A 22369-nucleotide genomic window follows, 5' to 3' on the forward strand; every position below is an offset into this window, starting at 1 on the left:
TACCTTGTATCATGGGTGGTTTCAGACATTGAACCAAAGGCGGTGTGTGACTCCTACTGAATACAATCTTACTGCCTGTAAACACCCCTTCCATAACTGTTCCACCTGTGGATATGCCAAGAAGAGGACTTTGAGAGTAGGGTTTGTGTAATGCTGAAGGTGAGGCAGGGTTACAGAGGCTTTACTCAACAGTGGGAAGTTTGGTAGAGATCCTGTTAAGCCTGTCTCATTCTACTAAGATCTTGCATAGAGGTAAGTTCATAAAGCATAGGATGGGGAATCACACAACCTGACTGTAACCAGTTGTTGAAACTTCAGCAAATACAGCCATGACCTGCTAGATAGAAACTAAGCTGCTTCTGCCAGTTACGTGTCTTGGCGTGTTACCAGTGACGTCTGTGTTTTGTATCAATCAGAGTGACCGCTGCCTCCTTTAGCTGAGATTCCTTGGCTTTTTTATGGATAAGCTGCAGCATCTAAATCCCTGGCAGTGTGCCGAGCTGGAAGACAAAAGCCAATCCATCTGTGTCCTCAAAGGACAACGAAGGGCTTAGGCTCTACATTAACTAATCATAGAATCATAGAACAGTTAGGGTTGGAAAGGACCTTAAGATCATCAAGTTCCAACCCCCTGCCATGGGCAGGGACACCTCACACTAAACCATCTCACTCAAGGCCCCGTCCAACCTGGTCTTGAACACTGCCAGGGATGGAGCATTCACAGCTTCCCTGGGCAACCCATTCCAGTGCCTCACCACCCTCACAGGAAAGAATTTCCTCCTTATATCCAATCTAAACTTCCCCTGTTTAAGTTTTAACCCATTACCCCTTGTCCTGTCACTACAGTCCCTAATGAAGAGTCCCTCCCCAGCATCCCTACAGGCCCCCTTCAGATACTGGAAGGCTGCACTGATGTCTCCACGCAGCCTTCTCTTCTCCAGGCTGAACAGCCCCAACTTTCTCAGCCTGTCTTCATAACCTCTTCCATTTCTAAACTATCTCCTTTCAAGGTCTGGCTGAGCTGGAAATGAGCAATGTCCTTCACTGTGATGGTTTTTCAGTCCTGCCAAGCAATCTAACAAAATGAGACTTGAGGCTAGGGATTTTGGTTGTGGTGTTCCTCTTTGAAGGCAACAGTTTGTCGCCATTGTGGGCAGGAGAGGTTGAGAATTGCTTTCATCTCTCCTGTCTGTTGTGGTCCAAACACCTAAATGCTTCTCCAGTGTTGCAAAAGGAGAGAGGCGTGCTGGTGGCTATTTGCACTGGTAACCGTTCACGATGCCACAGGTCTCTCTGATACCTATTTCAGCTTCAAGTATTCCATGATCCACCAGGCTGAGAAGGGTTCAAGATGTGATCACATTTTGTAGGTAGGAAAGTAGTGAAGTTGATACCATGTTCGGGCAAAACATTTTGCAGGAAGCTGTAAAGAGTGACGGGCTGGTATGGTTTGGGGTTTTTTTAATAGAAGCATGTCCTTTTTTACTCATGAATAAGATCAATTTTATAGGAAATAAAGATCATTGAGGACAGGAAGAAATAAAATTGTGTCCAGTTGGTAGTCAAGGAAAGGAAGCCACCGAACATGCTTATCAGAGCACTGTTGAGGGAAAAGAAGTAATAGTGTGACTTCCTTCTTTTCTGCATCAGGTAGCCTGAGCAGAGTGGGTTGGGGGATGCACCAGACTCTTCTGTCAGGGCATGCTTTGAGGCTACACTATGGTTCTATGCACTGGGTGTCCTGTAGCACATGGAGGTCACTTGGTACAGCAAAATGACTGAATCAGTTCTGCCCTGTAGCAAGGTGTCAGGCTCTGCTCAGCAACGCTGTTTCTCCTTGCTGTGTCCCCGGAGTCTGCAGCAGGATGAGCACCATATCCCGGCAGCAGGCTAACGGGCCTTTGGGGCTTCCTGCTTCGGTTTTGTACCCCTCGGGCCAGAGTTCTTGGTTGCATTCTCCAGTACACTCCGCCTTGGGGCTATTTTGCTGTTGTTTGCCTGTCTGTGAAGAGTGATTTTTCCATGGTTTGACTTTCTGGTGTTTGGTACAATCTGCACCTTCAATGGCAAACCTGGGTTTTAGTGACATGTTCTCCCAGCTGCTCCATGCTTTCCAGTTTAGTGCACCAAATTAACCCCAGCCCAAATGAACTGATCAAGTCTGATCAGGACTGGAGCACCTCTGCTATGGAGCCAGGCTGAGAGAGCTGGGGTTGTTCAGCTTGGAGAAGAGGCGGCTACGGGAAGACCTTAGAGCAGCTCCAGTGCCTAAAGGGGCTACAGGGAACCTGGAGAGGGGCTTTGGACAAGGGCCTGTAGGGACAGACCAAGGGGAATGGCTTTAACGTGCCAGAGGGGAGACTGAGATGAGCTCTTAGGCAGAAGCTCTTCCCTGTGAGGGTGCTGAGGCGCTGGCACAGGGTGCCCAGAGAAGCTGTGGCTGCCCCATCCCTGGCAGTGTTCAAGGCCAGGTTGGACACAGGGGCTTGGAGCAAGCTGCTCTAGTGGAAGGGGTCCCTGCCCATGGCAGGGGTTGGAACTGGGTGAGCTTTAAGCTCCCTTCCAACACAAACCAGGCTGGGATTTGCTCAGCCTCCTATTCTAGGAAGTGTACAACATCAGGCAGCACAGTGGCTTCTGCGTATCTCTAAAGACTGCTGGTGTATTACGCAGGCAGAAACCCAGGTAACCCTGAGGAGTGGCCTGACAAATGAACAAGACTGGTTCAGCACTGGAGTCCGTTCAGCAATTCTTTAGGACCTAACCTGAGAGTGTCCTCATTCTACACTGTGATCATGGGGGGCTTTGAGCCTCCCATGTGCTGCATCCTTGGAACAGAGAAATGCAACCCGAGTGTGGTGCTGCCATCAGGAGGAAGTAGCGAGGGCTATGAAGGGGCCTCATGCCAAGCGGCTGGAAGCTGGAGTAGGGTCCTGCTTGTTCATGTCTGTTCCTCTTACACTGGAGCTGGAGCAGAGGGAGCACTGAGATGGTCAATGGAGCGCAGCAAAAATCCCTGCCCAGCCCAGCTGGCTCAGGATAAAACATTTCCTTTATTCTCAAATTAATGTGGAAAACCAAAGCAGGTTAAGTGGGGAATAATCCTCAAGGGGCTGAAACCCACCTCTGTACCTACTCCTTTGACCCTATTTCCTATCCCGTAAGATTAAGCTTTATTTTGTGCATGCCTCAAGGAAATGTTTTATCTACCCCTCAGAGCAGAGGAGCAGATTTTCCCAGGGAGCTCATCTGAGTTCCCAGCCAGGGCTTTTTCCTGACGGAGCCAGAAGGAAGAATGAGGAGAGAAAGATGATAAACTCCATTCACTTCAGGACAAAAAGATCATTAACTAACTTCAATATTTTGGTCCCCACCCATGGAGATTAAGAGGGATCCCATAGACAAGTTCCCCAAAAGGAAATAAACAGATAATAAAATCAGTTGACAATTTCCTCTACCTTCTTTGTAAACCACAGCAAGATAAATCACTCAGAAGAGCCAAGACCAGAGCTGTGGGAAGCTCTTGGGTGTGTACATGTGTGCCCCATGTGGGGATGTCTCCTCTGGTTAAAGTAGCAGCTTTAAGGACTCAAACCATAGAAATGTGTTACTAAATATTGAAGGGGATGAGGGAGGAAAGCTCAAGTCGTCCTGGATGCAGTCATTAAGCATTACTTAGGGGTCTACATTAATTCTCTCCAGGTGCGCCATCACCCCTCTTTGTGCTGTAATCAGAATCATAGACTGCTTTGGGTTGGAAGGGACCTTAAATGGGATGAATACCAACAAGTCTGTGATCTCACCTCCTGAGGTGGTCAGACAGTGATGGGAGCTGATGTTGCTGATGCGTATCTGTTGGGGTTTTGTTTTTCTGCAGGAGCACTCTGCAGATGCTGGTCTCAGACACACATAAGCTCTGATGATCCACTTTGTGTGTCTGTTTACGTTGAATTTCACTGTCATATCCATTGCCAGCTCTCGAGCTTCAGTGATGCATTATCCTACTTCAAAACCCAGTGAATAAAGAGGGTGCTGTGTTTATAGGGGCGGTCAGTCATTCCGTTTAACTACTAGGTACAGAGGAAAGCGCAGGAGCTACAGCTGAATTGCTGGTTTGTTCTTCAGTGAAGAAAAGACCTTCTTAGACACACCTTACTTGTCTAGTTTCTGTAATGCTTGGGAAGAATGTCACCTGCCCTGCTAAGAGAGAAATTATCCTTCCCTTGGCCAAAACACATTCCCTGTCTGTGTGGAGCCCTCCTCTGAGGAGGTAAAATAGAGAATTCCTCATTGAAGTAGGATTAGCAGTTGCTGTATCCAGAAATACCTCTTTTATTCTACACCAGTTAACAAGGGATAATGACTGGGTTCATTGCATCGAGAACCATAAATAACATAGGCTGTGATCTCTGTGTGTGAGGATGAGATGCTGAATTAAATCTTGATCTGAATGAGGTATTTGTTTTAATTCTTCCCCTCCGTACCTTGTATTCCCAAGAACAGCATGAAAAGAAATCAGAGTGCTGGCACCATTTTTGGGCCAATAAAGCCAACATTTCTATTGTGGTGGTTTGTAATAATAATAAAAGCTATTATTGCAAAATAACACCTCTGTCTAGGATCCTGCAAGTCTAAAATGAATCATTATCTTCATTATTTCACCCCATAAGTAAAATTAAACCATCAGAATTGTTCTAGCAGCTGAAATAAAGAGTATGGCCTGGTTGCATTTTGAAAGCAGCAAAATAGAGTTTTGGGGTCCTCCAGAAAGTCTCATGCTCGATTTAAGTGATCCTAGGTTGGAGCAGGTGATCCTAGAGGTCCCTTCTGACCTGGGAATCTATGATTCTATGACTAAAATATCTAGGCTACAACATAAAGTATCATAGCGCAATGAATATCCCAAACCTTTACGCAAACCCCATGGAAAAACACCATGGATCAGCTCTGTTAAAATCCCCAAGATTAAAAATGCAGCCTCACGAATTCCTGTGCTCCAGGCAGCTTCCCTGCTGTGAGCAGAGGGATTGCTCCTACAGTTTCCACCATCAGAGGAACTTTCCGATGGCCCTTATCTGAGTCCTGGAATTGGGAGCATTCTTAGACACTCGCTTTTACCTCAAGGACTCTTCAAAGTGCTGCAACATCCTTTTTCTTAAACTCTCTCTGCAGAATACCCTCCCTCCATCCCGTCCTCTCTCCCGGATCCACTGACAGCTTCACAGCAGGAGCAGCCAAGGCTCCATCTTCAACATTTGTTGCTGGCATCACCAGGTTTTTCATGTCCTGCCCCCTCTGCTTTGTGTAACAATTCTCCTCTGTCACTTTAGGCTTTCCAAAGAGACAGGAGTGGTTGATCTCCTGTGCCCTGATTTCAGATGTCGAGTCTCAAAGCTGTTTACAACCCAGCGTTGTTTGGGTACAGCACATCTGTCAGGGAAACATCATCATGAGACAGAGAATCTGTTTCCTCACTGGTAAAATATGTGCCCGGTTTCCAGTTTGAATTCATCTTTTGTTTCTTGTGGTTTTCACTGTTACACTCAAGATCATTTAATACATGGTATTTGCCCCCTGAAGATCCTTTTATTTTAGGGACCAGTTACCTCTCTAATCAAAGCTGATTTATTATCTTAGGCACTATTGTAACTCTTCCTTTTCTGCATTTTATTCTTATTCCTATACATCATAGATACTTTAAAATGAAAACTTGTACTTCAGTATTGGCCACGCTGTTCACATGTTATACATAGATAAACCTCCACTACTTACAGCTTTTTGTTACCGCTCTGGAACTGTTTAACCCTGCTGTTGCCACAGTACAACTCCATATAATAGAGACATATCTGAAATAAGCTGGTGGTTCTGAAACGGTGAGAATTGCTGCTTTTGTAAGCAGTATATCCAAAACATGGATCAATATTCAAGTATGTAAGGAGGAAGTTCTTTACTGTGAGGGTGGTGAGGCACTGGAATGGGTTGCCCAAGGAAGTTGTGAATGCTCCATCCCTGGCGGTGTTCAAGGCCAGGCTGGACAGAGCCTTGGGTGACATGGTTTAGTGTGAGGTGTCCCTGCCCATGGCAGGGGTTTGGAACTGTGGACGATCTTAAGGTCCTTTCCAACTCAAACCATCCTATGATTCTATTCCCATGCCCTTAGAGGCCGGTTACCTGAGATCCTTTTGGAGACAATATAGTGTATTTTTGCACCATATGCATTTGTTTCCTAAGCACCACAAACAGGTTTTTCTTGCACCATTTGAAACAGAGTCCAAGCAGTGGTTATGAGCATGTAGAGCTGAGAGAAATCATATTGCTTGTGAATAATTGGGATTCCTTGTTTGCAGTAAGTAAACTTATGCTGTGCTTATACATGAGTGGATTTCACAGTGTTCCCATCATTTGCTCTGGAGCCACTTTAACCACCCTGTGGTTACAGTGCCCCTGGCAGCATTTTGAGAACTCAGTTCACTCTCGTTGGCCTTTCAAGAAAGAGCCACTTCTCTGCCAGATGCAGTCATTTCAGTTTTAATACGATGGGAAAAAGAAGGTTTTTCACCAGCTTTTTGGGGCAACTTGAACAATCAAGCTTTTTCATTAATTTCTTCACCAGCCCACGCATCTTCCAATGCTTGTTTTGCTTCACTTCAGAGATCTGGGGGGCTTTTTGTTGGGTTTTATTTTATTTCTAGAGGGTGTTTTATTCGTTTTAGGTTTGGTTTTCTTTTGGTGGGAGGGTGTTCAGATAAAAGGCAAAGTGTGCCACTAGAGACTTCCAATGCTTTTATGTTTTCCTGAGAGTTCTACCACATCTGTTTTCCTCTACAGGCACAGGAAAAGCAGTGAGTTGTTCTGCTTGGAAAATACCTCCACCTTCAGCGCCTTCTCAGAGAGATGTGTTCTCTTTTTGCTTGCCATTAAAAGCAGTTCCCTTGATGTGATACTCAAGAATCCTTTCTTCAAATAACATCTCGTAGATTATTTCATTGCAAGACTGGTCATGTTAAAGACTCTGTCTAGATTTATTCCTGGCCTGGAAATAGGGTGGCCTTGCACATAGAAGATGCAACAAGGGAATATGGGAGAACGTGTTTTACTCAAAGTTGTTAAGTGACATTTTATAACTATATATATACAGTTATGTATGTGTATGTGTATGTATATGTACAGATAAATATATCCTTCCCCAATTACATTCATGTGGATTCTTACATACATTTATATGTAAGTGTGTGTATGTGTGTGTCTGTATACAGAAGCTGTTATTTCCACCACTGATTGCTGAAAACCCCATGGCATGTGGCTATCTTTTGGAGAAAAGGATGCTCAGGGGAGACCCTGTTGCTCCCTACAGCAGGTGGGAGCTTGTAGTGAGGCCTGGGAGGGTCTCTTCTCCTGTGTAACAAGGGACAGGCTGAGAGGAAATGGCCTCAAGATGCACCAGGAAAGGTTTAGATTGGCTATTAGGAAAAAATGTCTTCCCTGGAAGGGCCATCAAGCATTTGAACAGGCTGCCCAGGACAGTGGTTGAGTCACTGTCCCTGGAGGTATTTAAAAGACAGGTAGATGTGGCGCTTAGTGCGATGGTTTAGTGGTGGACTTGGCATTGCTGGGTTGAAGGTTGGATTCAATGATCCTAAAGGTCATTTCCAACCCAAATGATTCTGTGATTCTACAGGCTTCACAGGTCACCCCTAAGGTTTTGGATATGGATCCCCAAACCAATTGCCATAGTCTGTAAGTTCAAATCCTACACTTTAAGAACAATAGAAAACAATTTGCTGACAGTGAAAACGATTCTTTCGCTTGCAGGACAGGTTAAAAATACCCAGCAGGGTTTCTAAGGCGGTGTTAGCTCCCAGGCACAGTGATCTCGGCCCCTGCTCTTGCCTTGCTGGACGGGCTACAGGTTTTCCTGCATTGCCATCTGCTGGGGGCTGCGCCCCAAGGCAGAGTGGCTCTGCAGAGCAGGGGGTGCTCGCGTCCTGAAGTCCCTTTTTACTGTGATCTGAAACACAAAGTACTTTATACTGCTCATAGCGCCGTGAGCTTAAATAATCAGTTATGGGCTTTTTCCTTACAAAGATAAAACTTTAGGCTTTGTTTTTTTTTTTTCCTGTAGATAAAAAAGGATCATTTCTAAATACATTTAAAAACATTTGTTTCCTAAACAAGCAGGAAGGAGAGCACTGTGGCTCTCAGTGGTTCCCAGTGCCTGGGCCTCTTTGCAGCCAGGTAAGAATGTAGTAACAAAGGCAAGGACAGAGTATTTTCTGTGATTTAAGATGATGGAAGGCTGTCACGGTTGCCCAGCTCATACCACTGCTGGCAGCGCAGCTTCCTCTGCTATTCCTATACATATATATATCTCTATATATCTTGTATCTTGTCCATTGGAAATTACTGACTGCCAGTTTTGTGTTTATATTTAGAAAAAGAAAACACCACCCCCCAAAAAAAAAACAAAAAACAAACAAACAAACAAAAAACCACCAAAAAGCACCCCAGCACTTCTCTAGAATTCAAGTTACATGAGCAGGAGCAGAACTGGATATTTGGAATTCTGTAAGCCTCTGCCGGAGCCTGTCGAAGGGGTCACTCCAGAGTGGACTCACTCTTATCCACAGATCATAGAACCATAAAGTCACAGCATGGTTTGGGTTGGAAAGGACCTTAAAGCTCATCCAGTTCCAACCCCCTGCCATGGTCTTCTTAAAATCACATTACTCTTTGTATGTGTGGACTGTACCTACAAGTCCAGTTCCATGATGTATAGAGATTCAATTGCTTGAAAGTTTGTGAAACGTTGCAGGAGTCTTAGTAGCTCACAGTGTAAAAGAAGAGCTGTATTCTGGTCAGTGGGACTGTCAGGGTGCTGGTGCTGCAGAAACAGAGGGCACACAAAGGGGTCCTAATATGTGAAATATGAGTATTTTCCATAACATAGAATCCCAAGCTGGTTTGGGTTGGAAGGAACCTTGAAGCTCATCCAGTTCCAACCCCCTGCCATGGGCAGGGACACCTTCCACTAGAGCAGGTTGCTCCAAGCCCCGTCCAGCCTGGCCTTGAACACTGCCAGGGATGGGGTATATTGAGCCACAGAGGTGCAAAACACCTCCTTAGTAGCATAAAGAAATTAATGGTTCCAGACAGTACACAACTTGCCACCTTCTTCTTGTCCTTCTTCCTTTTAGTTATATGTCAATATTTACTTCTCTCTCAAACTGTGGTCTTTGCACTCTATTTTTGTCCCGACTACCTCATAATCTCCTCAAGCCCGGGACTTTCCTTCTGCCTGCAGAAGCTGACCTGTACAAATAATCTTTTCATAAAAACAAAGCATTTCTTTATCATAACAGTAAAAGAAATTCCCTAGAAAAGCTGCTTTGATCCATGTGGCCTTTTTGGTCACTGCTCATATAAGATGATGGAAATACCAAACAGGCCTTGATGTGGAGAACATGCTCATATGGGCACTCTCTGCTGCTGCAGGAATACAGGGGATTTTGATGGGTGACTGAGGACTTGCTCCTGGGAATGAGTGATCACAGGGTCTCTGTGGGTTCAAGCTGCTTGGTGCATAAACAGGACACAGGCATCTGAAACAGAAAACCACTGATCATACAGTGTTCGTGCAATGGTGTGATACACGCAGACCCATTGCCTGTCCTTGTCCAACAGCAATGACAATTTCACATCAGGAATGGACTTCATCTCTCCTATTTTAACTGTAGTCAGTGCTACAGCTTTTAGCAGCTTCAGAGCATTTCTCTTCTTTCCCACATCCTTGGGAAAAGAAGAAAAAAGTAATTCCTTTGGGTCTCTGAAGCCACAGCTCTGTGCAGTCTCTCATTTGGAGAAACCAGCTTGAGCAACCGCACCTCTATTACAGGCTGTGGCTTTGCAAGGACGGGACAGCTCAGACGTCAGGCAGAAAGAGCTTCCAGAAAAATACCATCTAGGAGTCAATGTGACACCCACAGCAGTCTCCTTAAGTTGCTTAAGAAACTTCTGCTAATATCATATGTTTGGAAGCTGTCCTATTTGCATACGCATTGAAGTGGCGTTTCTGTCACTGTATGATTTAGAATCACAGGGTCTTCAAGCAGAATTTGGGCTGCATTTCCTCTAATTAGAAGCTTGGGGCTCTTCTCTTCCTCTGCACTCTCCTTTTCTTCATGTTAAGAAGCTTCAAGCTCCTCCTTTGCTGAACCACCTGACCTGAGTCCTACCTTAGAGGCTGGTATCCCCCAGCCCCTCAAATCCACCTGCTTGCGGTGCAATGGGATGTGCCTTCATCTTCTTTGGGTGCATTCATGTAGAAGAATTAAATATTAAATGTAGAAATATTACTTGTGATGTAGACACATACTGTCTAACACAAAAAAACTGTTCATTAGGTTCCATTTAAAGCCTGCACAGATCTTTCCATGGAGGGAAAAGGAATTTACCCTTGTTGACACCAGTCAATGTGTCAATGCTGGGCTGCAGTTTCAGGAAATGCTGTAGGATCATTGTTAAAAGGCATTCTAGACATGAATATAAGCTACATGTAGGAAGGTGCTCCTTGATTTGCGATGGTTCTTCTACAGCTATTCCCGCTCCATCCAACTCACAAATGGTTATTTAATTAGTGATCTAGACTGTACAGAGAAGGTTCATCCATCTCCTCCTATGACAGCATTATAAAATGCTACAGTAGGCTGAAGTGTTGTCACAGTCAATATTTCACATAATTAGAGGAGGTCGCTGAGTATCTTTGGCCTTGCATTATTGATGGTTTAATGAATAGACTGTTTCTCCTTCGAGAACATCTGTTTAAATATAGTGCTTACCCCTTATGAGGTAGTTCAGAGCTTTCAAATAACTGTCATCCTTCTGCTTGAATCAAACCAGTGGTTAAGCATCTATTCATCTCCTACAGAAGGTCAGTATTTTCTTTGCAACCCAACTGACACAAACTCTGTGACAATTTAATATCAGTGTTTATCATGTTTCTGCATCTTCAGGCCTGAAACCAAAGTTATTTTGACTCCAAATTGTTTGTAGCTTTTTTTTGCCCAAGTTCCAACTTGGCAGGAAAAGAAACCCTCCTCTTTAATTTCATATCATTAAGCTGAACACAGCTATCTCCAAAGTTCAGTGGGGTTTCTGTCTGCCTGACATGTTCTTTTATTGTGAGGCTGGAAAACAATCCTAGGCAAAGAATCATCTGGGAAGATGGTAGAACTGTCTCCTACGCATATGTTTCTTTTATAAATACACTACACAAGAAAATTTAGCATTACACAAGAGTCTAAACCAATCCTGGTTTGAGCCAACAGTCGAACCTTTTAAATTTGTGATGGAACAAATGGCTCTTTAATGTAAGAACTCCCATAGATAAACAATTTGTGTCAGTGGACAAAATCTGGGGGTTTCTTTGCCTGTGATTTGGCCAAAGATACTGGACCAATTGGAGGTGATCTCTGGATGGACCAACTGGTCAAACCTAGAGGTATCTTGTAGGAGAACTTTTCCATTGCAAAAGCCTCTTGCCAATGATGACAGCATTGGGTATCACGGAGAGGTGGTGGACAGGAGAGTGTTTCTGGAGTAGTCTCTGCTCCTGCAAGGTGTCACTCAATTTGGAGAACTTGCAACATCTAACTGCATTGGTCTTGCTGATCTCTCAGCACAGAGTAATAAATGCAACTTCTTGAATTAACAACATGTCATAATCCATGTAACATGAAGCAGCTCAAGCTTTGCTGAAACCAGGTGTAAACTGATAGTAACATTCAACCTTGAGGCTCTGAAGGGGTAGAAGGTGGTGTTCAGTTCTGCCATCCCCCTCCCACAGCATCCTGTGTTCCCTGGTGCTGAACAGCCCACAGCAGTCGTGTCAGGGGAAGATCAATGCTGGTGCAAAGTGGTTGTGACTTCTGCAGCTGTATTAACTCTTCAGTGTTCTGGCTTTCTTCAGCCTTTCATCAGCTTGGTCCAGATGAAGAGAGCACAGAAATATTTGAATGGTGGATATTTACCACGTTCATTAAAAAGGAGAAGGGGAAAAGAAAATCAGCAACTTGAGCAAACACGATTTCATGTAATTGTCTTTGATTTAGAAAAATAATAAATTAAATAGCTTAGCTCTCACTGGGATTTGCCTTAGGGACTACCACGGATGAGTTACACAACTCAGCATTCACTCATCAGCCGATTCTTTGCAAAACCATATGGCTCCTTGCAGGGATTTCTTTAAATATTATGCATGGATATGAAATTGGTGCCTTTGTAGATGTTAAGTCTGTTGCTTGAGGCTCATTTTGAAATAACGTTTCTAGATAGTACAGCAATGCTAATTTTGCAAGCAATAACCTAATAGGAAGCAGTTGTTCAGGCACTTTGAATCAAATTAAGAAGAGAAATAGAAAAAGAACTATTAAAAGATTAAACTGATCTCAACTTTAAAGATGAGCTGTGCCACTCTCTGTGGCTTTCACATGGAAATCTATTTTATGCAATGGAAGGCAATGAAAAAAGGAGAAACATTATTAAAAAGTAAGATGCCACTGATTTCACGTATCGAATCAGAAATAACGGAACTGCTGCAAAATGCATGTATTAATTTACTGCAGTAAATTGTTTTGAAAACATATGAGTTTATTTCTGATGAAAAGTATTTAATGATGTCTTACCCTATCACAGGAACCAGCAGAGGTATCTGCAACACTAACTCATGTACATTACTTCCAACACATGCCTTAACTGTGGATTCAAATGGAAATACCTTTCAAACATCTGACAAAATTTTCCCATGGAATATGTATTTTAGATGTCTCCCTTCTTTAGGATGTTCAAAGCAGGCACCTGCAAGGGGTTCATCTTTCCCACTGGTTAATCAGCACTTTCAGAGCTGGGTGGTCTGCAGAACATTTCTGATTGAGCACCCAAATTTAAAAGCAAGTCTAATGATATAAGGAAAGCAAGTGCCCGGAAAACATCGGGTTAAGATATTTTTAACTTAACTTAGGTCTAAGATAGGGAACAATGTTTGTGTTGTAAGTCTGTGGTGTCATAACAGAATTTAGTAGTCTTACTAACAAGAGTGAATGATTTCTTTCCATCCTTCTAATGAGTGAATTATTTCTTATGATCCTTCTAATTATCAGTTAGTTTGGAGACCGTGCCTCCCGAACATCTGCCAGCTTGGGATACTCCTTGTCTGCCCATCCTGTTCTGCTTGCAATAAACTTTGTGCGAAGGTCACACTGTCCTAAATCTTTGCTAGCTATGAGAAACTTACAGATGTGGCTGGTTTCAGCTGGTTTTGTGATTATTGGGGCATCCAACTGTGCCAAAGGTGAAAAGTGCACTGTGAGGAAGACTGCTTACTTCATCTTGAAGACCCCTGCCCACGACCATCGGATGGCAGTGCACAAGCGCCAAAAGGGAGGAGCCTTATGATAATGAGTACCTAAACTAATTGTAATATCCCTGCAGCTCTCTCAGGAACCTAAGGAATATGCATGTTTGTGTGTAATAAACATCTGCTTGCTTAACCCCTTGGTGTGCAAGTTAGGAGGAGTGATCCCCCTTGCACCCAGCGCATTAACAAACATACCTGCTTTATAACTCTGAGTTGTAGAGTCTGATTCCGTGCTTCACCCTCCATCTCCTCGGTGCCTCATGTGTCCACCATCCCCTCCTCAGTGCCTCATGTGTCCTCCATCTCAGCTCCTCATGTGTCCTCCACCTCCTCAGATCCTCATGTGTCCTCCACCTCCTCAGCTCCTCATGTGTCCTCCACCTCCTCAGATCCTCATGTGTCCTCCATCTCAGCTCTTCATGTGTCCTCCATCTCAGCTCCTCATGTGTCCTCCACCTCCTCAGGTCCTCATGTGTCCTCCATCTCAGCTCCTCATGTGCCCTCCATCTCAGCTCCTCATGTGTCCTCCATCTCAGCTCCTCATGTGTCCTCCACCTCCTCAGCTCCTCATGTGTCCTCCACCTCCTCAGCTCCTCATGTGACCTACATCTCAGCTCTTCATGTGCCCTCCACCTCCTCAGCTCCTCATGTGTCCTCCATCTCAGCTCTTCATGTGTCCTCCACCTCCTCAGGTCCTCATGTGTCCTCCATCTCAGCTCCTCATGTGCCCTCCATCTCAGCTCCTCATGTGTCCTCCACCTCCTCAGCTCCTCATGTGACCTACATCTCAGCTCTTCATGTGCCCTCCACCTCCTCAGCTCCTCATGTGTCCTCCATCTCAGCTCTTCATGTGCCCTCCACCTCCTCAGCTCCTCATGTGCCCTCCATCTCAGCTCCTCATGTCTCCTCCATCTCCTCAGTGCCCCATGTGCCCTCCTGTGAGGACAGAGGCACGGACCCAGAGGTGGAGTGCAAGCTGGATCGTTTATTGCAAAGATTACACGATATCTATATGCTTCCAAGCAATTAGCCAAGCACATCTGTGCTTGCCTTGCAGTTACATCAGGTGAAAGGTCTACCTGATTTTCTTATCGACATCCTCTTTCCAGTTCCGCCGTCCTTGTTCCTCGCCAGTTCCAACATCTTCCAAGTACCAGTCATGGACGGGTCACTCTTAATTGCCTGCTGTACTTCCTCCTTCCCATGGTCTCTGACAGTTTCGACACATTCCAACCCCCACACCCTCCATCTCCTCAGTGCCCCCATGTATCCACCATCTCCTCAGCTCCTCATGTGCCCTCCATCTCCTCAGTGCCCCATGTGCCCTCCATCTCCTCAGTGCCCCCATGTATCCACCATCTCCTCAGCTCCTCATGTGCCCTCCATCTCCTCAGTGCCCCCATGTATCCACCATCTCCTCAGCTCCTCATGTACCCTCCATCTCCTCAGTGCCCCCATGTATCCACCATCTCCTCAGTGCCTTATGTGCCCCCCAGTGCCTCAGCACGCAACTCAGCATGCAGCCCTGCTCCTTCCAGGCTGTGTCCTGGCCTCATTCACTGCCTGTTTGAACGATTCGCTGGGGACACAGTGAGCAGGTTCATAAGTACAGGGCACTGCAGCCCTCCCCGGTGCTCCCCCGCGGACAACAAGGAGTTAACACTCTCTCCCTCCCCTCGCCAAGCGGGCTGCGGCTCCTTTAAGGACTTCCCCGCCTTCCCCTATTCGCGCTTCCGGTTGCTGTGACGTTCCCGGCAGCTGCGGCCGGGGCGGGGCGGTGGTAGGCGCCGCGGGAGGGGGGGTTGGAAGGTACCACCGGCCGCGGGGCAGCGGGGGGGGGAGCGGTCCCCGAGGGGCGGGGCTTCTCCTGAGGGGCGGGCAATGGCGTCGCGGGGAGCCGGCCGGGACAGGCCGGTTGCGGGCTCTCGGTGGTGTTCGCCGGGCCTGGGCGGCTCGGTGGGGCGGTTGTCGGTAGGGTAGACGTCTCGCTGGCGGCAGAGATGGATCTGCGCCTCGCTGAGCTGGTGGAGGAGCTGACTACCTCGGGGGAGCCGCGGCTGGAGCCGGGCAAGATGAAGGAGCTGAAGAAGATCTGCAAGTACGGCCGCCCGGTGAGGTGGGGTGAGGGGGCAGCCGGGTCTCCGTGCCTCAGCCGGGAGCGACGCTTCTAGCCGCCCGCACAGCGGCGGAGGCCCCCGAGGGCCGCCCTGGGGCCTGCTCTTTGAGCTGGGGACAGATTGCTGCCAGCACAGAAACTGCTGCTCATTAAAACATTAAGCGGAATTGGTTAAAAGTTACGTCTTTATGTGCTAAACCTCTATATAGATAACGCCTTCCCTTTTTCTTCCACCCGTTTTTCGTCTCTCAGGTCTTCAGATGAACATATCAGCCATGCCTGTCACCTGCTGCTGACACGGCTCCGTGAGGAGCACGCCGAGATACGCTTCTCGGCATTCCAGATCGTGCAGGAGCTGTTCTCCAGATCCCATAAGTTCCGGACTCTACTTATTTCCAGCTTCCAAGATTTCTTGGAGCTCACAGTGGGGATAGACCATGAGCAGCCTCTTCCGCCACCCAAAGAGGTGGCACAGAAGTTGCGGAAAGAAACCATTAAGTCAGTGCAAGAATGGCATGAGAAATATGGGGAGGCCTACAAGAAGCTTGCTCTGGGATACCACTTCTTAAAGCAGAATAAGAAGGTACTCTGCATTTTTATTTCAGAGTGTGTTTTTAGGTGGTGATTGAGAGGAGGTGTTTTAAGCGAGGGAACCAGTAAATAGAAAAGAAAATGTTGGAAGCAGCATTGTCTTTAGGAGATAGCCTGTTGAGCATGGTCTTTGAAAAACAAACCTCAATTTTTGTCATCTTGCAGTACCATCAAGTTTTAAAACCCCCAGGCTTGTGCTTGGAGCTGGGCTTAACTAGGCTTTCCTCTGAGGGCAAGAAGTATTGCTCACCAATAGGCTTTCATCCACTGATTCTTCCCAGAAGCCCCAAAGTTGAGCACTTTGTAAAATGGAAATAATGGTGGTACCTTAAACTGAGGATAACCAGCTGTTAAGTCTCTCTGTGTCAGTTAAAACTAGCCTGATTTTTGTACTGAGCTGTCCAGTTCCAGTGTCCTTTTGCTGTACAACACACCAAGTGTAGGCGCTATACCCCCTCAGCTGATGTGTTACTGTGGTGTACAACAGCTTTATTAATAGGAAATTTCGTAAATACTTTTAGATGTCATTTCTAGGCTTCAAATTATTGTGTTAGGAATATTATTCTTGTATGTATCTCTTCTGAGGTGAGATTATGATAATATCAGGCTTTCAATAAACATTGATTCTCTTATCAGAAAGACAAATGTTCAGTGTTCTTAACAGGAGTTCAAAAAACCCTGGTGATACATGATGTATTTCCGTTCTGGTTCTATACTAAGCTAATAGTCTGCCCTACATCTATTATTTCATAGAATCAGAGAATGGTTTGGTTTGGAGGGGACTTTACTAGTTCTAACCCCCTTGCCATAGGTGTTTATTATACTGTGTTCTTCTTCTGTACAATCTTTGATATCTGCTCACAAAAGGTGATTTGAATTCCCCTTTATTGTCTGTCTTGTTTGACAAAGAACTGCATGAAAGTGACAAGGAGAAATGGGAGACTGAAATGATGGAGCTTTAACACATAATACGGTTCTACCAAGTTGAACATATAAGTGTGCAACAATCCTGCTGAAGTTTGACATGTCTGTGCTCCTGTGGTTAAAGGCTGCTCCCCAGTTACATCTGGGTTGTCACTCACTGTATTTGTGATACAAAGCTGTCCAGCAAGGTTCAATGTACTCTTTTTTAGAGCAGCTGAATTTGAGTACTTCAGGAAACATTGATGCCGACAGAAACAGTCTTACATAGTTTGACTCTTGTACTTGGATAGCTAGATATGCTAACTGACCTAATGGGCCTTTTGCCAGCTTAATACTTGAAGTGCAAGAAACAGCCAAAAGGTTTGAGGAGACATTTGTACTTTCTGGTAGTAAAGTACATCTGCTGTTCTGTATTGCAGGACTGGCACAGTAGTATAGGGCACCTTGAGAGGAGTGTTAGCTGTGTGTGTGGTTTGTGGTTTTGGTTTGGCGTTTGTTTGGTTTGGGTTTTTATTACCACCAGAATCACCTTATAAGTAGTTGGTCAGCAGATGACAACTGCTGCCCCTTTAGGGTGTAAACCTGGAGGGCTACCCACTGATCTAATCTTAGTAGGTGTCAAGTAGGTAACTATACAAATGTTTGACTTCAAGAACAAGTTGCACATCAGGGCAACTGAATCATATTATAGTATCTTTGCATCTGAGGAATGCATGGATGGGGTTATGGAGCAGACTGGAATTCCAGAGTGAAGAGAATTTTTAACAGGTCAATACATAAATATTACTCCCATATGCCAGTATTTTTGCTCAAGTTGCCATGGGTGTCTAGGCTCACTACTTACACCTTTTAAATCAGGAGCAATTGCACCTCATCACATCCAGTTCCATAATTATAGACCTCTGGTAAAAGGTTTCATACAGCCTGCACTGATACGAAGGCAGAACAACTCTGATGTCAATCTGTATCACCTAAATGGTTTTAGATGTTTTCTGACCAAATTAGTGAGTTAGTGCTGACACCAGATAGCAGGTGACTCCGTGTGCACATCTGTAACTTGGGCCCTGAGTTATTCTGACCTTGGGAGGCTTCTGTAAGAGGCTGCTGTGTCCTGTGCTGGACAACTCAAAGCTTATTGTGTGCAGTAAATTTGGTTGTTGGTGGATACCTTGTATGTGAGGTGTGTTCTGGTTATCAGTGTCAAACCATGACAGTTTTGCAGGTGTTGTAAGAAGGGTACCTGGACAAGTGCCAAAGTGTGAAACAGTGCAGTGGAGCAGCATGTGGCTGGTCTTTTTGGGACAGAGAAGGAGAAAGAGTGGGCAGGTGGCTCTGCTGTAGGTATTCTGGTACCTTCCTTCTGCTGACCCATTTCACACTAAAAATGAGCTTGGTGAGTCTGCCTCTTTTCCTAAACTGATAGAGGCTCTCCATGCCAGTTTCTGTGAAAACTGAAGTATCCTTTTGCTCTTAGAGGCTTTTATAGACAAAACATTTGTCTTTAAATTGTTGCATAAATACTATTTGTAAAAACCTTAAGGCTTATGACACACCGTAGGGTTTATTCAGCAGTAGCAACATTTATATCGCAAAACACTCAGATTTATGTTCATATTTTAGCCATAAGAAATGGAAGTGAATGATAACCTTTTCCCTCAATCCCACAATACAACAAATTTAATTGTAAATTCAAAATTTGATCTTTTTAAATGAATTTGAACATGTTCTCTTCTATTTTCCTTGTTTACAAAGTTCTTCAGTAAGTGATATGTATACTTGTGTTTACATATTTTCCTAAGCTTCCTTTATTAATAGTGGACCTACTGTAATGTTTTTATATAATTTGAATGATCACCCTTTGTAGTCCCTTCCTGCCTGTTGCCTCTAAGCCTGTGTCTCCCAAAGCGTAGTTTATTCTTGCATTTTAGTTGTGGAAATCTAAGCATTTTGGTTTTCTGCCTTATGATTCTTTTCTGAAAGTCATTGATTCCCAGCAGTCCCTTATTAGTAGAAATAAAAACTCTGTTCAGAATTACTGTAGTTATTGATTCTAGGAGGAGAAGAGATAAAAGGAAGTGCTGCTGAGCTTCTGGCTGATTGCTGGTGTTAGAGGATTTTTCACCCCAGATAAGCATCTTGGGAAATGGGTTTTCTATATATTTCTTGTGAGGAATGTTACACTTTGTTCATTTCCTCCTTAGGTAGATTTTGAAGATGTGCATGCCAGAACCATTGCTGAAAGGAGGAGGGAAGAGGAGAAGCAAAAACGATTGGATAATGTTTACAAAGAAAAAGCCAAAAGAGCTGAAAAAGAAATGGAAGGTGAGTTGCTTTGGTTCTTTTAGTGATTGCTTTGGGAGTTTTGTTTGTTTTTAAAGCAATCCTTTTTAAGGTTATATAAAACAAGTTGAAAAGGATGGCTGTCGATGATAGCTGAGCACTAAGGACAGGAATACTACATTTGTTAGAGTCTCTCACCTAAAGGTTATCAGGGGAAACAAGTGACAATCCTGTGAGCTCAGGCAGTATGAAGAGTTTTAAAAACAAAAAAGAAAAGTTAGCAAGTAAAGGTCTGGTCTGTAATATGGAAAAGCATGAATGCATAACCTCAAGCAAGCATATTGTGAGACTTTTTGGAGCTAGTGACTTAGTTTGTGTCATTAAGTGGGCACAGATTTCTCAACAATGAAGTCCTCATGTTCCAGAGGCATAGGCAGTAGTCTGCACAGGAATCCTGAATGCAGTGTAGGATATCCATGAGAAGTATCATACCACTGCTAAAAAATGTGTGTAACTGAGGGCTGTATCTCAGGTGATACGTACATAGCAAACATATTTCTGTAATATGAAAGGAGAACAGAGATAGTAAATATATTATGGTGCTGTTGCAAAGGGTTATTTAATTAAATTACTCTGGTATATGTAATGCATCCGGTTGTGTCTGCATTTATTCTGCATGCTGGAAATGTTTTCATGCATGAGGGTGGAATTTTAAGGAGATTTAACCTCCTTAAAGTCACTTACATTGGCAGCATCAAGCAATAGCATATATTCACGGCTACAACTATATGCAGCTCTAACAATCATGGCCGTAGAATGGTACTCACTAACATCACTAAGAATATTCCCATTGAACCTTGTTCTCCTTCAAATTCTATGAAGTACTTGTGTCATATTCGCATTGTGAAATTTTAGAGAGGGTAGAGAAAGGGGAAACACTGATCCTAAATTCCTTGCTGAGGAGGTTCTGCATTTCCTGCTTAAGGAAAGTATTGTCATTTTTATAAGAACAATTTTTGAGCAAAGAGAGACCTGTATGGCTGAATTATCCCTGTTTACTGGATAAATGGATTACCCCTTTGGCAGTTAAATTTGGCAGTTATATTTGTTCTGTAGATCTGTGTCTGCTTTAGAGTTATTGTGGGCATTTTAGAGTATTTAATGATATTCTAAAACATTTGTGTCTTGATAGAAATGTCCCAAGAGATTGCTGACACACTGACAGAGACGGAAAACTGTTTCCGGCTTCTCCTGCCAGACCCTTTTGACTTCACTGTGCACAACGCAGAACTGGAACCCAACAAACAAGTGTCTGCTAATGAGGGTAGACCTGTATCCCCCTGGTCTTCTCAGATGGAAGTGAACCAGTCCTACCTTGAATGCATGGATGATGAGCAGCCGTGCTGCAGCAAGGACATTCTTTCTCAGTGTGTTAGAACTGATACAGAGTTAGATGAGAAACAGGAAAAGCTGGAACAAAAAGACTTGGATGAAGGCACATGCTCAGAAGTTCAATCTGGTGTCCTTGCTCTCGATGATGATGATGATTATGAGACTTTTGTTAGGAACCATGGGCTTATTTCACACAAGTATACTCTAGACATTGAAGTCTCCACAGGTACCTGGAGTATCTTTCACTTTTAGCTGGAGGCAGCTTAGGTCTGAAGTGCTTTGCAGTTGTGAGGTTTTTAAATGTTGGGGTTCCTAGACACCAATTTGATATGGAATTTCTAGACAGCACTTTGATTTCCTTTGGAGTTCTTTCCTATTTCTGGTTCATCTGGTAACCATTCTTAGGTTTGGGTGTCCTTGTATGCGATTAACAGATTTGATTAATCACCTTCTGAGACTGAACTTTTCAGCACTTCATAGTAACCACGTTTCAGCACTTCATAGTACCTATAAGTTTCCTGTGTTAAAAAGTTTTCCATATGTAATTTTCTTTCTCATATACTTCGCTACTCACTTTTTTTCTTTCTATAGCTGGGGTATAAGCTGCTGATTCAAAAATCTTACAGTTGAGTGTTTCTTTGTTTTTCCCTTGCTGTTGGGAACTTGCAAGAATCAGTAGTTTTGCTAGAAGTTTTAAGCATTATATTATATATTCTTTCAATATAACTTTGCTAATGTGAGTTACCTCTTAAAAAATGAGGCTGGTTGTGTTTTGGCAGGCCAAGTGAAGTCTCTTTAAAATACTGTCCTAACAGAATTTCATGTGCTAACAACCAGTAAGGCATGAACCTACTTGTGTGCTTGCAGACAACAGATTGGAAATGTATCCATAGGACTTGTGAATGGCTAACTGGTAAAAAGTACCATTTTTACTGGGATGGTGGCATACTTTGGTTTCTTTTACAATTAAGTCCCTATTGGGCAATAGTTTCTGCATATTCAATACCAAATAAGGCCCAGTTCACCTGAACTTAAGACAAGCTGTAATGTCAGTAGTAAGACAGCACTTGTCTGTGGTTTATTTGGTGATTCCTTAGTAGTGATGACTTAACAACTCTGTCATCACTGAACTGAAAGATTTTCATCTTTTCCTCTGATGTTTTTTGAATGTGTGGATAATGGTAGAATAATTAATACTGAACAGAGAAACATTCTGATGTTTGTAGTGATGAAGTGATGAAATAGTTTGGAAAGGTTCATGTTTACTTCTTTCACTTACTTCTTTTAGCTCCTGGAGTAAAGATACTATAAATATTGTGCACTAACACTTTTTTTCCTGTTTTGAGCAGATATAAAAGTGCATGAGAATGAAGATAATACTGCTATAATAAACAATGTCATGGATGCTCACAGACTTCTCAGAAATAAGTTCTGGCCTTCTGTGCAGTCCTGGATCCAGGTGGGATAGAGACCATTTTTTTTACTGTTTTTTATAAAGAGATGGAAAAGCAAGGACTGGCGTACAGTATGTCTTGAGAGTGAGCAAAAAAGGAAATGAAGGTTAGAGAAACATTGGTGCAAACAGGGAGGATTTCTGTTTCAGTAAGGGTGGACAAAAGACTGCAGGAGCTACATAACTTGTTTGAAGGCTCTCA

The 22369-nt window shown here is 44.0% G+C and overlaps 1 protein-coding gene and 1 long non-coding RNA gene across 2 annotated transcripts in view; both read left to right on the top strand.

The window, feature by feature from the left end:
• Nucleotides 1-22369, top strand: part of LOC134161009 (uncharacterized) — a 379533-nt gene that overhangs the window by 310045 nt on the left and 47119 nt on the right. The gene's annotated exons all lie outside the window — the stretch shown is intronic.
• Nucleotides 15336-22369, top strand: part of UVSSA (UV stimulated scaffold protein A) — a 53337-nt gene continuing 46303 nt past the window's right edge. Inside the window, exons 1-5 of the mRNA XM_062613497.1 lie at nucleotides 15336-15509; nucleotides 15780-16110; nucleotides 19244-19364; nucleotides 20515-20940; nucleotides 22064-22173. Of these exons, the coding sequence (XP_062469481.1) occupies nucleotides 15412-15509; nucleotides 15780-16110; nucleotides 19244-19364; nucleotides 20515-20940; nucleotides 22064-22173 (1086 nt within the window). The 5' untranslated portion in view covers nucleotides 15336-15411. The remainder of the gene's footprint in view (nucleotides 15510-15779; nucleotides 16111-19243; nucleotides 19365-20514; nucleotides 20941-22063; nucleotides 22174-22369) is intronic.

Source organism: Pezoporus occidentalis, unplaced genomic scaffold (genome assembly GCF_034315485.1).
Source record: "Pezoporus occidentalis ecotype Australia unplaced genomic scaffold, CSIRO_AGI_Poc_V1 ctg168, whole genome shotgun sequence".
Taxonomy (NCBI): domain Eukaryota; kingdom Metazoa; phylum Chordata; class Aves; order Psittaciformes; family Psittacidae; genus Pezoporus; species Pezoporus occidentalis.